Genomic DNA, 18,611 nt, shown 5'->3' on the forward strand with positions numbered 1-18,611 from the left:
CGATTCAGAGGCAGGCAGTCACATTCAGCACAAGAGTTTATAACAGAGGCACCAAGAGGTTTGAGGTTTCAACAATTCCTTGTCATCAGCCAAACAAAGTGTGATCAAGGAAGACAATAGGTTGTGCTTCACCTAGAGGGTCTCCTTCACCTTTCACAACAGAAATCTGCAGTCCCACTTTCATCTCCCACAATATAAAAAAGGGCAATTTGTCAGAAAGTTTAACCATTAGCCCCTTTCTAGCAAAGCATTCAATGAATGTGTACAGTGATCCACCTCACCTCTGTGCCTGGATCTCCACCCTCAGGAATGCAGGCAATACACTCCCACTGTCTGAGGAACCTGTTCTCACCCTCCACAGTGTGCGCTATCACAAGCAGAGATCCTAAATTGATCCCACGTGCTTTATCATTAATACTGAGCCAAACTTGAGAGTGAATCTCAGTAACTTCCGTTCCAACATTTGCAAAATTCCTTCCAATGTTTGCATCCAGCCATTACTTTCCGTTTCCATGCTCCTTGCTAAAGCTGAGGTCTAGTGGTAACGTAACATTGGGCCAATGTATTTGGCTTACTTTGGCGCCTATCAAAGTACCTACTGTACTGCTGTCTTCACATGCACATATTATTTCTTCTTTCTACAGTCTAGCATCCTCAAATGGCACACTCCCCACCCCAAATAAAGTCTAAGTATTTTTAAAACCTGCCATGAAAACAAAAAACAAGATTTACTTACAATGTCAGATGGTCACATCTCATTTTTCCTTAAAAATGTCTCTCTCCTTTTTCATCATCTCCATGCCTCCCTCTTCTCTCTGAGCACAGCCCTGAGTCACTGCATGTTCACCTTAATCCCCATCACTGTCTGCAAATTACTCACAATTGATTTCAGCAATCACAATGTCTCCATTTTAGGAAACTGATACCCCTCCAACCTAACACGACATGCTCTCCTCTTGCTCATCTATTAACCCTCCCACCTAACACCTGTATGAACTCAAATAGGTACGTGCCTTCCCCAAGAATGATCACACCTAACTCCTATTAGTTTAATCTACCACAAAGAAACTGGAATGCTTGCATGGAATGATTTGATTCAGCGTATAGTAATCAGTAACACTGGACTAACTAAAGACCTTGGGGTCGGGAGCAGCAACCTGCCTGGGGTAAAGCGCTTCAACGCCTCATCGGGGATAGTAAGCACTATGTAAATGTAATTACAATTACAATGACAACAAAGTAGGCATGTTTATAAAAAAATACTAGCTAAATACTGTTAATGAAATGGTCTGGTAACTCTACGTGGTTCTGGGTACGTTTCGTGTGCTTCTGCAATGGTTTCTAAAAATGTAACTCTTTACCTCCTTGCCATTCACCTCCAATGTATCAGGACTACCATCGTGATTTGTCTTCACAGGGCTGTTTTGTGGAGCGCACGTTGATCTCAAACGAGGCCTCTTGGCGCTATTGCCAGATAACCGATGTTTAACACTACCCACCTCAGTGGGTGACAACTGCTATCAAGTACTTTGGGTCTCTATATGTCAAGGCTCTAAACAGTTGATAGTGCTAGGTGACGTAATGGCGGCCTATATCAACAAGAACAGAGAAAAGGTCCCTGTTACTTAAATGTCAGCATGTAAATCGCTGGATACCCATCAAGATCCAGAAAAATAATGAACATATTTTTTCACAAGTGCGATGGGCTAAATGTCTTTGGTAAGTGTCAAGCACCCAATTAAAGAGGCCAGTTCTCCTGGTTCACTGGCACAGGACAGCCTTCCACATATTACTAAAATGTAGGCACACAACGGCTGCTCTGGTGGGGTTTGGTTCCAAGGAGAAACATGGCCATGGTATCGGGGACCTGCTAATATCAGCAGCTCCCCTGCTCCTCACCCCCATTCCACGTCCCATCACCCGTGACGGTGGATTGACATGTTAGTCCTCAGGGGGATCCCTACTTGTGAACGCAGAGTTCAATGTCCATTCATAGCTTAAGAGTGGAAATGTAACTCTCTGGTCTACCGACCTGCTGGTGGGGGGCATGTTGTCCTTTGCTAGCATTGCATCTCCTCCAGTAGCGCTCATCCCAGCTCTAAATCCGGAAAACCTGAAAGGAATGGGAGGCTGACCCGTGGCACAATCCAGTGCCTCTCCATGTGAAGGAGGGATTTGATCAAACTTGTGAAAACCTTAGGGTGCCCCTCAGTACAACATAAGCATGGTGGAAATATTATTGTGTGCAAATCAGCTTGCCTATGAATAAAGGTGATAGGACGAAATACAATAGTATTGCTGAAATACTTGACCTGCTATAAATGAGAAATTACACCAGGAGTAACTTGAGAATGGGATGTTTAAAATGTCCATCTGGCTTAGAAAATCCTTATATATCCCTTGCGCAGCTCTCTTTACACTCAAGGCTAGCATTCAGAATAGTGCATGGCTTCACCCACAGTTTACAACCAAGACATGACTCTTAGAAAGTTAGGTGAGGAAGTGTGTGCTGGCCTTGCTGGGTCTCTTCATAGTAACCATTGCTAGAAATAATGAAAAAAATCACAGCAGAAACCCAGTTTCCATAGCAGCAAATTAAATTATGATTCGGTTGTAACATGGCCTGCAGCCTACTTCTGTTTTTATTGAATAACGCAGTAGAAGTGGAACTTATGAATTTCTGTTGCACTCCACAGTCCTCTGCCCAGCCAATGAGATGCGCCTTGACTCCACCGGCATCATCCTGAGCCCCGGGTACCCGGACAGCTATCCCAACCTGCAAATGTGCGCGTGGAGCATCAACGTGGAGAAAGGCTACAACATCACCCTCTACTTCGAATTCTTCCAGACTGAAAAGGAGTTTGACATTCTTGAAGTGTTCGATGGTAAATGCGTCACGCAGATTATTTCATAGCTCTTTCGCTTCCAAGAATTTGAATGACAATAAGTGCCATTTTATATGTCAGAAAAGACACGTGCTAATCAAACGAGGAAGAAATATTCTAGGGATGGAGTCTTTTGTGAGAAAGCGTCCAGTAACGTTTTTTTCTTAGGCCTCGTCGACAGATAGCTGTTTGCAGCAGACCTATTGTACCCCATATAGACTGCGAGGCTTTGTGTTCGTCCCTAGCCCACAATTCAGGGGCTCTCTTCCCTCATTCTCTGCTCCTGATTCATTGCTTTTCCTCCCTGTTCGTGTGTTTGTCTTGTGCTCATTTATTCGGCCCCTTTATACTCAGTGGTAAACCTTAAGGCCCTCATTATGAGTGACCCAGTTAGTTGCGATTTGTGTGGTGACTCCTGTTACCGCACACATTGTCATTAGGAATTTGATGGCCAACACCTCAGCCCTGCAGTTTTCCTCTGATAAATGTCTGCAGAGCACACTGCTGAAATTTATTGAAGTGCTCAATAATAAACATTTTGCATTAAGGACCAACATCCGCATGCTGGTCCCCATTATTGGGGACATACTCATTATTTTGATTATTTTATCGGACCCAATAAACTCTGACCGGTGGAGTCATATTTTACTGGGCCCACACACCACTTGACTCATAATGAGGGCTAAAGTAGTGGAGAAGGCGGTGAGTTGAGTGCCTGTTTGGGGTACTCCTTCCTTTCTACTTGCCGCTTCAACAATATGCTATGCAATTGAAATGCCTTCCTCTATACTTGTAGGACTTTTCTGGGTCTTTGTAAGATTTCGCATTCTTTGCAAACCTAAAATATCCTTTTTCCTGTCTGAAGGGCCGAACAGCCACAGCCCCCTGCTTATCTCTCTGAGTGGAGACTTCGCCGCCTCTCCCAACGTGAGCAGCTCGGGCCATGAAGTCTTTCTCCGCTGGTCAGCGGACCACGGGACCAACAAGAAGGGCTTCCGGATCCGCTACATAGGTAAGGGCAGAGTTCGCTCTACCAGCCTGTGTCTGCTCCTGGTATAAGGCACCCTATCGCTTCTCACTGTGCTTGTGCGGTGAACGGCTCATGGAATGTAACAGAAGTTTCTTACCACTTGGCTTCATTTTGGAAGCAAGTTCTGAAGTGTAATTCTTTCTGCTTCATTGTTTTGAAATATGATCCTTCCATCAGATTGAAAGTTATTGCTCGCTCTTGGCGATCAATTTAAACAGTCAATAAATGGTGTGCCTGCTGCATTTTGTAATAAGAACAGCCTGAGCGCTTCAGAAAACTCTGAGACAGGAGGTAGACGTAGAGGAATGCAGACAACTGCAAAACCAAATTTGTTCCGTGCTCACGCCTGTCAGTGTTCATGTGCCTGCGAAACTAACCCCCAGGTTCATCATGCTCCTCTTTTGCGAGTCCTTAATAGCGATTATTAAGGAATCTCTATTAAAGACTCGCAAAACGGGATGCATGTAGAAATCGCAAAATTTAATGCGATTTCTACTGCTTCCTTATTTGCGATTCGCTAATGATGAATCCCAAATGCAAAAAAGCGCTCGCAAAGGGCCAGATTCGCAGAATCTGGCCCTTTGCGAGACGATTTTTGCTTCATGAATGTGGCTGTAAGAGTACTGCTAATGTACAAAACACTAACAATCCGAAGAAAAATGCAAAATGCCATTTTAGAAAGGTACAGTTCCTTGCCTATTTCCGACTGTGATCCACACCATTCCAGCACGTCCGAGGGGGGCACTGTCTCTATTTACTTGTTAATGTTTGCTTTTGTGTAGCGCAAACACTGTCTGTGAAGGTGTAAGTGACCTGGCTGGTGCTCATTGCTGTTTCGTGGATAACCATGTGAGCTTTATAGTCCATAAAAGGGTACCAAAAACACGCTGGAACCACCAGCAACACCGAGAATTGAGTGGCAGATTTACTAATATTTGGCACAACGCAGCAAGACAACTTGACGCTCTGCATCAAATGGAGAGGGCAGCAACACGCCTAAACTAATAAGGTATGCTGCAGTCCTTCTTTCTCTCTCTCTCTCTCTCTCTCTCTCTCTCTCTCTCTCTCTCTCTCTCTCTCTCTCTCTCTCTCTCTCTCTCTCTCACTCTCTCTCTCTCTCTCACTCTCTCCCCCTCCCCCCACACTTGTGGCTAGCATGCTCCTGTACTACAAAAATGGACACCTTCCTGCAAAAAAAAGAACCCTTCTTCTACAAAAAACAATGTTCTGAGGCTTTTCCCTCTTTCTAAGTGTGCTGGAGAAAGCCTCTCCCCTGGGAAGGCGTACGATTTTGATGCATTCTCATGTTTACTAGTGTTAGTAAATCTGTGAATGCACCAAACACCATGGGTGAATGCTAGAAAACACCCACACTCCACCCATGGAATGCCTTCCCAGGGCAGACTATCACAATGTAGCAACTTGCATTTCCTTGCGTCGCTCCAGATTTACTATGCCAAGCAACGTGGCTCTGCTTGACATAGTAATTATCACTTAGGGACTTGCCCTTGCGTCACCTTGCGTGACACATGGTATTGCAATCCCTTGAAAAATCCTGCCCTGAAGAACAGGCTGAGCAGTATCAGTTGCAAAAGAAGACATTTCTCTCATAGTACGATCTGCTGTGACTGTGTGCGGACAGCAGTAGTCACTGATTAGTGTACATGGCCATCTTTAAGCAATTTCAGTTGTTTTGCTATCATCACGTCCATACATTTAAGGCTCTGTATCAAAAGCTTCACACTACGTTAAAGGTGTATGGCCTTATTTAAAGTTTAAGGCATGAGATACTCTGCCACAGATGTGGTGGGTGTGCCCTCTGCCACACTGCAAGTGCATTATAGTCTATGGCACTTGTAATATTGCGGATAGGATATCTGCCTTGCTTTGACAGAGTATCTGTACTATAAACTTAGAGAAGGCCCTTAGGTTAACATTGTCTGAGCCTGATACCAGGGAACCAGGCAATCATGATTGAATTCTATTTTACAGCATTTTGGAATGTGATATGCTTTCTCTAGATGCGGTGGGGAGGCTGGTGCCGTGCGCATACCTCTGAAGTACCTCTAGAGATTTCAGTAGAGCTGGTGGTTATTCTTGTATGGATAGCTGTAGAAAAAATATGTAATCTTATTTTAGTACATTGGTGGTTTTCCTTTCTAATACAGTTCCAAATGGGGTTCCATAGATCGGGGAAACTTGTCTTAGATTCCATGTTCTAGAATGGGTTATTTTTACCTAACAGAAAACGAGAAGTGTTGCAGTGATGGAACTTTTTAATGAATAGAATTCTCTATTGGTCTAGGAAGGTTTCGTTTTGGGAGCACGCTGGTGAAAATTCCACGTAGAAATTTGACATTATATCTACTCAATAAAATTGTCACAATCTGATTTTCGAAACTGGATTTTATACAACCTTCTAAAAGGTGCATTTTTTTGCCTACATAAAAACACATCCTAAAAGCCATAAGTACAAGTAGACACCTCTGAATAACCAAGGTATAACTGTGCAAGTATATAATGTTTAATCTTGTGATGAAGTGATGGTAATATATCTTTTAAAAAACAAGCATGACTTTCCACTGGCATCCTATGAAAAAAGTCAGCGGTGTTTAACATTATGGCGGTTAGGTTTGTGTAGGCCGATGCTGGAAAAGAGGAAAGTTAAGATGGCATTTCTGAGAGACAAAGGTTCTTTTACTACTTGGTTAGCAAGAACCACTCATTGTATCAATGTGTAAAGAGATGGAGGTTTATGGACTTGCTGTGAATTGTCAAAGATTTCAGATCTGGTATCCACCAGGGTTACTTTAAGAATGGGTGATAAATTGGGATGTTGAGGATGCTGGTCTTGATTGTAGGCACTGGCTGCAGGCCCATTTCACACCACATGTGCCTTTGGATTAGTTAAGGCAATTTATTACTAACTTCCATTATATCAGCATATTTGGATGGTTGCCCGTCCCATGTATTTGTCCAATTGCCACACAAAGTCAGGTCAGTAACGATTCGCTTTAAGTATGATGATATGTAGCAAATTATGAAAAATTGACCAGATTAGAGATACAAAGAATTGGTAAGACCCAAGACATAATCAGTCGGGTGACTCTTTGCGATTATAGGCAATGTAGCCTTTATTTATATGCCTTTATGGATACTCAATGCTAGATCTTATTCTGGAACTGAAAAAATAACATTATTTTTAATTCTTCAAAAATGCTTAACGTAACCGCAGAGCTTAAACTGATTTTCCTAAAAGGTAATCTTTCCACATTTTGTGATTTTGCTTGACATGGATCTGTCTATGATAACATTATTACAAATACTCAGAGTGCATTCTTGATACACACATCTAGATACTTCTTAACCGCATCGTTGCGGCGCATTTTCCCCTGCTGTGCTGGAATATGCAAAAACCCATTATTCATGACGAGCCCGGCTCGTCATGAGCGTCGAAGGGGTTAAAGCAGCAGCTTCTGGAGTTTTCTTTAAATGGAATAATTTGTAAATCTGTATGACATGGTCTTATAAATAGGAAACCTCTATTAAGAAAGCAAATGTTTTATTGGCAGAACTCAAGTCAGCATATGTGTCTTGCTCAAACACTTCAAGGCAACAGCTAAACAACAGTTGCACTGAGTATGTAATTTGGAGTATGTGGATTTAAAAGGTAGCAACTTAAATTACACGTTTGCTTCCTAAATGTATCCACTTTTTAAAATTGTATACCTTTTTTAACAAGTCTCATAGTTCTTTCACATTTCACAAGTAGCATGTGTTTTCTTCGGACTTGAAACGACTGAACTGCACCAGTGATAGAGATGATACATGTAATATGCGGGATGCAGTTTGCACTTCCACCACCCACATATATGATACAAAAAATATATGGGTGCCAGGAGGACAACTGTCCTCTAGCTCAGCTACACCTTAAAAGCAGTGTGGTGACCCTTGACAGGAAAAGTGTATTTTCCATGTAAGATAACCTTTTTCTGAGGAGGGTTTCATTACTAGCCCCTAGAGTGTGCCTTGGATGCCTATAAGGCGGAGTCCCTAATATATAAATAAAAAAGAAGCACACTATATTTCTGATAGGTGCCCTCACAGTGACTGCCGGCCTTAAAATTATTTCAACTCAGTTGGCTCAGTCACATTTCAATAATACAGTCTTGGGTGTGATTAAAACATTTATTTTACACCTCCACTTTGGAATGTGCTTAATGATGAAATCAGATGTTTTATAACTTTAGTGGGAAAGTAACTTTGAAAAAAAGTAAATTAGGCTTGCCTGATCCAGAACTGATTTTTAACCAGTTCTGCCACCTATCAGACCACAATAAGCAAATATATATTCCTAGCTTGATTTGATGACATTACCTGCTTATGACAATAGCCAGACTTCTGGAACCAGGAATGCAGAAGTGCTGTCAACTATTGTCCACTTTGTAGCAACTAGCAATGTAGGAGCTGTTGGCAGAACAAGTTTCCTTTTGATTGCTGATCCCAAATAGGGCATATAGTATCTGCACCCCTTCATTCCCAGAGTCCATCTAAACCCTTTAGTTCTACCCCCAGCAGGAGGTAGAACCAGCCCTCACTATGATAGAATGATTCAGCCACCTTGAATTTTGGGGGTTTGTAGAGTAAACTGAAGAGAAAGTGCTATAAAAGGAGGTGGTCTTTGGGTGAGAAAGTTGACAAGATTAGGTAGTGATATTCTCCAATCACTGGATAGTGCTGTGGTTAGGACTTGAACCCCATCACCACCTCCTCAGAACATTCATGAGCTTTGGAAATCTACATCTCAAGAAGAAGGCACTGATGGAAGAAACAAGACTGCTGCAGGAAGAAGAGAACTTGATGACTCCTGGCTTCTATTAACACCCAGGGACTGGATTTGCCCTCCAAGGTTCATATAATTGATCTCCTGTTTCCCTGCTCCAGGGATAAAAAAAAGATAAGGACTCCAGCCTCCAAGAGGGCCCACTTGACAACAAATTTCTGGACCCTACACATCTCCAGGATGAAGAAATGTATAGTTTGAGGGAGCCTGCCCTGATGATTTTGGGGCTGCAGGGCTCACCGTAAAGAACTTTCCCAGGAGAAAAGTAAGAGAGATTTAGTCAGTCTTTCCACCATTGGAGGACCAGACAAAGGTGCTGAGACTTGTTGAGGGGGATCACTCCCAAGGTGGGTAAGAAATCCAGCTTTGTCCCACTCAGAACTTTTTGCTGTGCTGAAAATGGGTTCAGTAGGACCTCTTAGTGAAGATAACATATCTTGCGGAGCCCCACCTGTCTACAGCTTCTAGCCCAGCCCCGTTGGATGGTTATGAGGGTCAAAAAACAGTAAGTCTGAAAGTAAACAGCTGGACTGTGGCAAGGCCACAAATCGATTAAAGCAACAAAGACACCTCAGTGGCTATGAAATCCAGCCTTGTTTCCTACTCAGAGCTGTGGCGCCAAAATCCAGTGCTTCCTCCTAGAGCCATTGGCCCAATCCGTATGGCATTCTCTGATGATGAAAGTCCACACAGTGGTAATATAGCATTCTTTCGTATGTATTGGTGGTTTCAGCTAGCTTTGTACACGCCCTTTGGTCTCAGCTATGCTGCAACTTTTTGGAACAATGTTTAAATATTTGTAATTCTTTCCTATCATATCACGCCTGAGGATAAATTATGTGAATGATGTCCTGCCATAAGACTCTGAATATAATCCAATTTCGACAGAGGTGGAAGAGCCAGCTGGAAAAAGTTCTTTTCTACTATATGTTCACTAGCACTTGCCCCATTCTACCTCATTCTTGTAGACACGTCAGTGGCGGTTGTGTTATATAAATGTAGTTGAACCAAGAGAGGGACAAGGGGCCAGTTTAACGAGGTCCAGCGTACATGCCCCATGAGGCTGTGTTACAAGATAGGTACGGAGTTCCTCTGTGTCATGAGTTCAAAAAATCTTAGGCATGATCCGGTTATATAAATGTAACCCATTCTACATCATTCTTGTAGACACCTCAGTGGCGGTTGTGTTATATAAATGTAAAAGGTACAATATGAAGGGTATTAAAAAGATTATCATCCAGTCCAGCATAGAGCTCCAAAGAACACTGTTAACTCACTGCTGGTGGTTCCTGGCAGATACATTTTAAAGCAGCTAAATGAGAGGTGTTAAAAATATTGTAAAAAATAAGCTAAAAAGAACTTAAACTGCGCTAACAACATGCATATAGCAGATTCATTTTAGACAAAGAAGCTGGTTAAACCCTTAGTTTACAGAGTAGCGCAAAATAAAATGTTGCATACATTAATTCACATTTGAAAAAAAATTGAAAGCAGGGTTCTTAAAAAGCATTTCCTGGTGCAAAACAAATTTAAGAAGAAAGTTTCAAAAATGTTAAATTAGGAAGATAAAAAAGCATTTCAGAACATGATTGTCAATCCCAAAAGACTTCATCGTAACAAAAGACAAATACTGTGTTCCGTAGACAAAGAAAGCAGTTTGTTGTACAGATTCTATTCTGTACAAAGGAGTCTTCTTCACAATTACCAGCACACGTTCTAGAACAAGATACTGGTAAGAAAGGGACAATGAGAGATGTTCCGGAATACAATCTTCATTAGCCATGATCATTTCTGAGGCTGCCGGATCCAAGGCATGCAAAGGGACTTATTTTGCGTTTAGTGGACTTGGTACTCCCTTACAGCTTGGCAAAGGCCTCCTGGACAGTAGTTAGGGTGCCAGTTATTAAAATACCCTTGTAATGCAGCTAATGGGACATCCAGCAGGTTGTTGATGGAGTACCCTGTACCCCAACATAGACCTGAAGTCCATGTAGACATCCACCATAACATGCACATCAAGGAGGAGGTAGTAGATGACGCATGTAATTAGAGTGCTTAAGAACAAGACAGCCCAATGCAACACACATATTCAGGGACTATAGACAATCATAATTAGAAGTACGTTTGTGATCACAATTAATTTTCACATTATTCTATATTTCACAGATTCTGGTTACTTGTTCTTTGTTTCTAGCAGCTAATCTTTCTCTTGATGTTGAGAACATGATAAACGATGACACATTTTTACTTGTTTGCTGCTCAAAAGCAGTAGCGGTTGCTAACGGATGGGGGTGGTGGGCTGGGGAGGTGGACGGGGGGGGGGGTGGACTGGAGGGAAAGAACCAAAAAAGTAAAGGACTTACATGGAACGTCCGGCAACCGCCTCTCCTCCATCCTCTTCAGCTTCCTTCTTTCTGGCTCCAGTCCTGGCTGGCAACAGGAAGCACCCAGGTACACAGGCTCCCCTGAGCCAATCACAAAGCTGCAGTTTAGCGAGAGCCATGGTTCGACGATCAATCGGGGACAGGGACCCTGTGCATTTTCCTCACCAGGCTGTGTAATGGGAACATGCAAAGTGCACATGACTGTTTGGCCTGCACAGGAGGGCCTGCCAAAGTTATGGGCACTTTGGGAGGGCAAATAACTCCTCCCCTTGCTGTGGCCAGCCCCGCCCTGCCACTTACTGATATAGGAAAAATGAGATGATAATAACGTTACATTATTATCATTTTATTTTTCCTTTTTGACTAATGCTTAATAATAGCTTATATGTACAAAGGGCATAAAGGAGTCTATGGCGATGGCATACGTCACAGAAATAGTGAAACAATCTATTGTTTACCCAAGAATATGATGATGTTAGCCAATGTGTTCTTCCCATCATATAAAATTTGAAAAAAATACACAAATTGGAAAGAAGAATTTCATATTTGAACCTTATTATGCAACGACGAAGGAAATCCACACTTGTGATCTGGAATAGGTAATAATATTAGTGATTTCAGTGATTTCAGCAAATGTGAGATTTTAACAAGTTTTGGATTCAGGGGATATTTCTCACCTCTAATTTCGCGACTGAGGGTGACATCCCTAGCGTAGGTGTGTTCTGTAAGGACTCACCTTATAGATTACTGGTGTGGTGCTCTTGCCTCATGCCTGCTTCTGGTCTGCCGTCTTTGGCACATTCATGGGATGCTGTTACAAGCTCCGCGGAGGTAAAGGTGTGCATGGATCTGTGCATTTGTAACGGATCCTGCGGCTAAGAGTATAGTGGTGTCGCCTGTCTTTCGAGTATATGCATAAATTCATGATAAAAAAAATCAATAAATACTCTGATTAGGAGTAGGGAGCTAGGTGGGTCCGTGCAGATGTTCTCTTTTTTACGGCTTCATCGATTATACTGTACATTTTATGGGTAGTTTTATAATAGTTTCTGTTCTCGGTGCATTGTAGTATTTCTAGTTTTCCTATAGTAAATTGCAGTGACCATGAAAAGAGACATAAACTATTTTACAGAGAAGCCATTACCAGCACCATGTTACATTAAGTTACAAAAGGCAGTAGAAGGCAGAACATGTATTTCTGTTGGGCTTGCATTAAAAAGCTACTTAAGACAATTTCTTATTGATGGTTTGGATGAGGGGTACCTCAGCTAGGTGCCTTTTACATGAGGACAGACTTCAACTGAAATATTAACCTTTATCTGAAAGATCAACACCTCCATTTAAGCAAGTACTTTAAAATCTTAGCTATACAAACAAATCGTGGCTTGAAAATTCTGACCAGCGGTAATTCTGCGTAGAAAAGTCTATTTACTAGAGAACTGTTTAAAATAAACATTAGGGCATATTATCAAGGGGGTTTATCTCCGCTTGTTTGGCTTTAAAAGCCAAGAAAGCGGAGATAAAATTATCTCCCTATTACCTAGCTGTCGCTAACACCAGTTAGCGACAGCTATTAGGAGATAACGACCATCTTGGGCCCCACTTTGCATGTCAGTGATATTTATCACTAATGACATGCAAAGTGGGCGTGCCAAGATGTTAGCGCCTGGAAACAGTCGCTAACATCGCTATCTCCTATTACCAACTTTTGGAGATATTCGCGCTAAGCGCGAATATCTCCAAAAGCTAACACCTGCCCTGAGCAGTTCTTGCCCATGTTATCCAATGGGAGGTGGATAACATGGCTAAGAGCATTAGCTCGGTAATGCATGAATATCGCTGACTTTTCAGCGATATTCATGCATTGCGGCCGTTTTTTATCGCACTTGCGATAAACCTTGGTAATACCAAGGTTTATCTGTGGTAAAAATCGCCACAGCTCAGCGGTAAAATTTTGTCTCTAACCAAGCAATAGCGATAATTATCGCTATTGCTTGGTAATATGCCCCATTATCCGTTATTATTTACGCATTCAGAAAATCACACCTTGCTTCAAACAGTGACTAAATATCATTTATCACATTATTGAACACATTTTAAGATTTTGGTCACTTCCTTATATTAAAACAAAAGCAGTTAAAGTACATAAAAGTTGAATACTTTAGTTTCTGGACCCTCAGATGACTGTTGAGTTCAGAGTTGTTTTTTTCAGAGTGCTAATAAATAACGCATGTTTCGAACTCTGAAGCACCCACGTGCTTCAGAGTTCGAAACATGCGTTCATGAACTGTACTAATTAATTGCTCTGTAGCCAGAAGTTTGCTGCATAATAAATGCTTATTTTGCAACCGAGGTCTGTAATAACCAATGTCCTTTTACCTTAGATGGGGATTTGCCCAAACTATTTTACAAGGAATTGCAGTTTGTTCACAGATATCCGAGATTGAAACCTGGTTCTCACATCTCTATCTGACAAAAATGTCTCATATGCTTCACTGTCAAATGTCATATTTTCACTGAAATGAAAAGATCTCAAATGCGCCCCGAGTCACAGCTCAAACAAACACAGCCTGTGTACCGGAGGTTTCCATGATATATTCCGTCTTGATTGTGTTAGTTGCTCTCTACACAGATCGAAAGTCGTGGCTGATGGCGACCGGTCAAGGTAGCAAAATTTCAAAAAAAAAGATCCCAACTCCAACCTAGGGCTGCGCATGAGTGCATCTTTGTGGCAGGATCCTGTAACCTTCGTATGCGATTCTAAACATGTCTGATAGTTAAGGTGCCCACACTTTAGTAAATGTATTTTCCGGTGTTTCATGCCATACGTCTACTTTTTATTTGCTAATAAGTGCCAGGGTTTCCTAAACTATTATGCTATACTTAGGAGATCTTTCCTTTTGCACACTATCTGATATATTCTGCTTCAGCAGAAAAAAAGGCCATCAAAACTCAAGCTCCAGTGGAATAATACTGTTTGCGATGTACGTGCCAAGACCAAGAAATGCAATGCACATTACCACTCATACTCTTATGAATAGGAGGCCAGCTATTCTATTTGTTAAACAAATACAGCGATTCTGATATGCCATTTTCTCATTGCCATGTATATCTTTCCCTGTATTATTATACCACAAATTAACCCTTCGACCGACCTCAACTTGTGTTATTGTCCCACCCCATCCCTTTCATCCCAGTCTGTTCCTTTCCTCGCCTGACAACCTTAAGGGCAGCAGCATTGCGGGCCAGCTGATTGCTGGTGTCCCTGTCCAGCCCCCTAAACAAAAAAACCCCATAAAAACATAGCCGTAGTCCACAATGTCTGAACACATCAACGTCAGTTAGAAACTAACAAAACAGATAACTTATGATGTAATGAAATAGTAAGGAATGCGCAAAGGGGGATGTGTATAATTCTTGATGCCCTGATCAAATGCTTTGACTAGGGACTCCCAATGGGTGCTTGCGTAAGCCCTCGCTCTCTCTCCTCTCCCTGGAGATGGGCGCTCTCAGATGACAGCCAGGGGATCTTGCTCAAGACTGTGCCATTGGTGATACAGGGTCTTTCCATTGCATCATAATATGGCACTTCATTAACAGTAGGGTCAGATTTCAAAATGTAGTCAAGGCCGTATCGAGGCTTGGGCAAGAGAAAAGGCCCAATACCAGTTCCTCCAGGGAATTATTCAATAGACACCTTTTTGCAGGCTACAGTTGATCAATGATCCGAGCTCAATAGCGGGTGAGCGACCCACACAACCATAAGACACGGGGTAGGCCAGCGTTCAGGGATCTGCAGTGAGGACGGATTGAAGATGCCAATTGGTAAAATCCTAGAAATGCAATGTGGAGTAAGATATGCCCTATTTAGAATGTGAACCTGGATATATTTTAAAGCACAAATTGCAAGATAAGAGTGCTTTACAGGATATATAGAGGAGTACAAACAACGTTAAGGTGCGATGAGATACATACAGAACTGTGCAGGGGGATGGCGATGGGCCGGGTTGTAGGGAACATGGGAATGCTGGTGATACACAGTACAATTGCAATCATATTTAAAGTCGGCAAGTAATAGGAATAAAATAGTAAAAAGTAAAAGTAAAAATAAGGGACCCGAAAGTTCTCTGCGAGAAGAGTTGGTGGTCTAACGGAGAAGCACTAGTCTGAGGAACATCAGACTTATGGTCAGGTATGTCAGGCAATTAGACGAGGAATTTACCCATGACGAAGGTTTTGGCTTCCTTCTTGAAAAGTGCAAGAGAGGGGATTCTTCTGATGTTGGGTGGGGAGGAGTTCTAGATTCTAGGGGCTGCCCCAGTGAATGCCCTATTATAGGTTATTTTTTTCTTGTGGAAGGCGGGTTGGAGTAAGAGGTTTCTGGCAGACCTGGAGTTCCTGCTTCCTCTAGATATCACTAGTTTTTGTGCCAGATAAGCAGGGGAGTTTGAGTAAAGAGCCTTATAAGTGATGCATGCCAGTTTCAGCTGAATTCCGGCCTCTTTGGGGAGCCAGTTCAGTGCTTTCCAATGTGGAGAGATGTGGTCGAATTTCCTGGTGCCGGTAAGTAGTCTGGCATCCGCGTTGAGGCAAGCTTTTAAGGGTGCAAGGGAGATCTTGGGTAGACCAGTGAGGGTGGGGCACCCATATTCCAGTCTGGAGATGACTAGTGCTTGCACTGCCATTTTTAAGTCAGCATCTTCTATGAAGGGGTTCAGTTTCCAAAGATAGCTCAAGTGGAATATAGCTGCTTTAGCCATTGAGTTGATGTGATCCCGCGATTTAATTACTGCATTGAAGAAAGGTTCTAAGTCCCAAACCTGAAGCAGCACCCTTAGCAATTTGGGCATAAGTTAAAAAAATGGCCAAAAGAAATTGAAAATTCTGCCCTGAGTGTGTCAAACATTATCAGGTCACTGGCTCAAAATAAATCAGAGATGGCAGAGATTCCCTGTTCAACCTGAAATTCCATATAGGTCAGTTGAATAGCATAGCTGAAGGCTACCAATCCCATAAGGGGAGTGGGGGTGGAAGGGGAGAGTACACAAGACTTAGAGCTTAGAGACCTCTGCCTGTAACACCCTTGTGAGTGCTGAAGGCAGTACAACGCAGTGGGGAAGCAATAGGTAGGGGAGGTTCCATAGAGAGAATCCTAGAGCTCAACTGACCCTGATTTCAATTTCCCGTGGTCAACCCATTCTCAGAGAGCATGTGGTTTGCCAACCAGTGAGCCAGCCAGTAAAGCTGTGCTGCATCATAATATTATTCAAAATCCGGGTGTCCAAAGCCACCAGCCTCAATTAGGAGATTAAGAGCAGACTTGCCGCTTGCCAGCACCCCCTGTGTTAAACAAACTCACCTAGTATCGTATCCAAGTAATGCTATCTAGCTCATGACAGACAAGGGCAGTGTCGCCCAAGCGGTGAACTAGGCCTTCAGCGACCGAAGTGCTCTCTCCTCAGATTATCATCACAAAAAGCTACGGCGAGTGATACATTAATCTCAAGATACCAAAATGTGACCATTTTGGGGTGAAGCCAAGAGACCAACTAGAGAGGAGGCAGGGGTACATAGACAGCACGGAGAGGAAAGATACTGGATTTGGACCAATTTAACTTAAATCCGGAAATCGCCACAAAGTCAGTCAAAAGAGGAGCTATGGGGGCAATTTCCAATTGGGCATCCCGGTCATTAAGAATAATATCCTCTGCGAATGTATGACAAAATATCGACTACAAAAATATCTACCTACCAAAATATCGCAACAAAAATATCGATGACAATAATATCGAGATCCTATCTCTAACAAGGTAAGTACAAAAATATCGAAAAAAATATTTCGATGTCAAAAATATCGTTTTTTAGAAAATATCGTTTTATTTTAATAAAAAAAATGTAATATTAACAAAATACTACTTATAAATGTAATAAACATAGTTAAAAATATATTATAATATTTAAAATTAATAAATAATGTAATAAAAACTAATAATAATAAAGATATAATACATAGTATATACTTCATTAATAATAACTCTAAAATAATTATTTTAATAACTTATAAATAAATGAAAATATAATAAATTACAAATACATTTATATACATAAAATAATAATATAAATAACAATAACAATGTAAAACTAACGATAAAAATAAATACATTTTGGATAGCGTAATCCAGAGAGTGCAACAGTAGGGAACGTGTTGGATAGCGTAGGGGTAACAATTACTATTCCCACTCCAGAAAGTGCAACAGTAGGGAAAGTGTTGGATAGCGTAGGGGTAAAAATGACTATTCCCACTCCAGAGAGTGCAACAGTAGGGAAAGTGTTGGATAGTGTAGGGGTAACAATTACTATTCCCACTCCAGAGAGTGCAACAGTAGGGAAAGTGTTGGATAGTGTAGGGGTAAAAATTACTATTCCCACTCCAGAGAGTGCAATAGTAGGGAAAGTGTTGGATAGCGTAGGGGTAAAAATTACTATTCCCACTCCAGAGAGTGCAACAGTAAGGAAAGTGTTGGATAGCGTAGGGGTAACAATTACTAATCCCACTCCTAAGAGTGCAACAGTAGGGAAAGTGTTGGATGGCGTAGGGGTAAAAATTACTATTCCCACTCCAGAGAGTGCAACAGTAGGGAAGGTGTTGGATAGCGTAGGGGTAAAAATTACTTTTCCAACTCCAGAGTTGCAACAGTAGGGAAAGTGTTGGATAGCGTAGGGGTAAAAATTACTATTCCCACTCCAGAGAGTGCAACAGTAGGGAAAGTGTTGGATAGCGTAGGGGTAACAATTACTATTCCAACTCCAGAAAGTGCAACAGTAGGGAAAGTGTTGGATAGCGTAGGTGTAACAATTACTATTCCAACTCCAGAGAGTGCAACAGTAGGGAAAGTGTTGGATAGCGTAGGGGTAAAAATAACAAACTTATAAATAAATAATATAAATATTAACTATTAAATAAATATAAACCATTTACAAATACCAATACATAATTATTAAAAACATGATTAGCAAAATATTTTTAACCAACAAAATTAATAAAAAATACCATATAATAATATTTAATTACCAATTAATAATTAATTAACAATTATATAATTAATAAAACAATTATTAAAGAACATTATTACTTAATTACATTTAAATTACTTCACACCCTATTCCCCTATAAACCCACAACCCGCTACAGAACATAATTATCAATTAATCAATTAATTAAAATTAATTAAAAATAATTATCAATAAATTAAATTTAATTTATAATTCTTACTAATTAATAATTAATTTAACATAATTAAATTACTTCCCAGCCTATTCCCCTATAAACCCACAACCCGCTACAGAACATATTTATCAATTAATCAATTAATAAAAATTAATTACCAATTAATTAAAAATAATTACCAATTAATTAAAATTAATTTATAATTCCTACTAATTAATAATTAATTTAACATAATTAAATT

At 41.1% G+C, this 18,611-nt stretch overlaps 1 protein-coding gene across 1 annotated transcript in view; it reads left to right on the forward strand.

Annotated features, from left to right (window-relative positions):
- Window positions 1–18,611, forward strand: part of CSMD3 (CUB and Sushi multiple domains 3) — a 3,006,114-nt gene that overhangs the window by 2,570,555 nt on the left and 416,948 nt on the right. Inside the window, exons 48-49 of the mRNA XM_078686868.1 lie at window positions 2,697–2,885; window positions 3,751–3,897. Coding sequence (XP_078542994.1) covers window positions 2,697–2,885; window positions 3,751–3,897 — 336 coding nt within the window. The remainder of the gene's footprint in view (window positions 1–2,696; window positions 2,886–3,750; window positions 3,898–18,611) is intronic.

The sequence above is a fragment of the Lissotriton helveticus genome, chromosome 4_1, assembly GCF_964261635.1.
Source record: "Lissotriton helveticus chromosome 4_1, aLisHel1.1, whole genome shotgun sequence".
NCBI classification, from domain to species: Eukaryota; Metazoa; Chordata; class Amphibia; order Caudata; family Salamandridae; genus Lissotriton; species Lissotriton helveticus.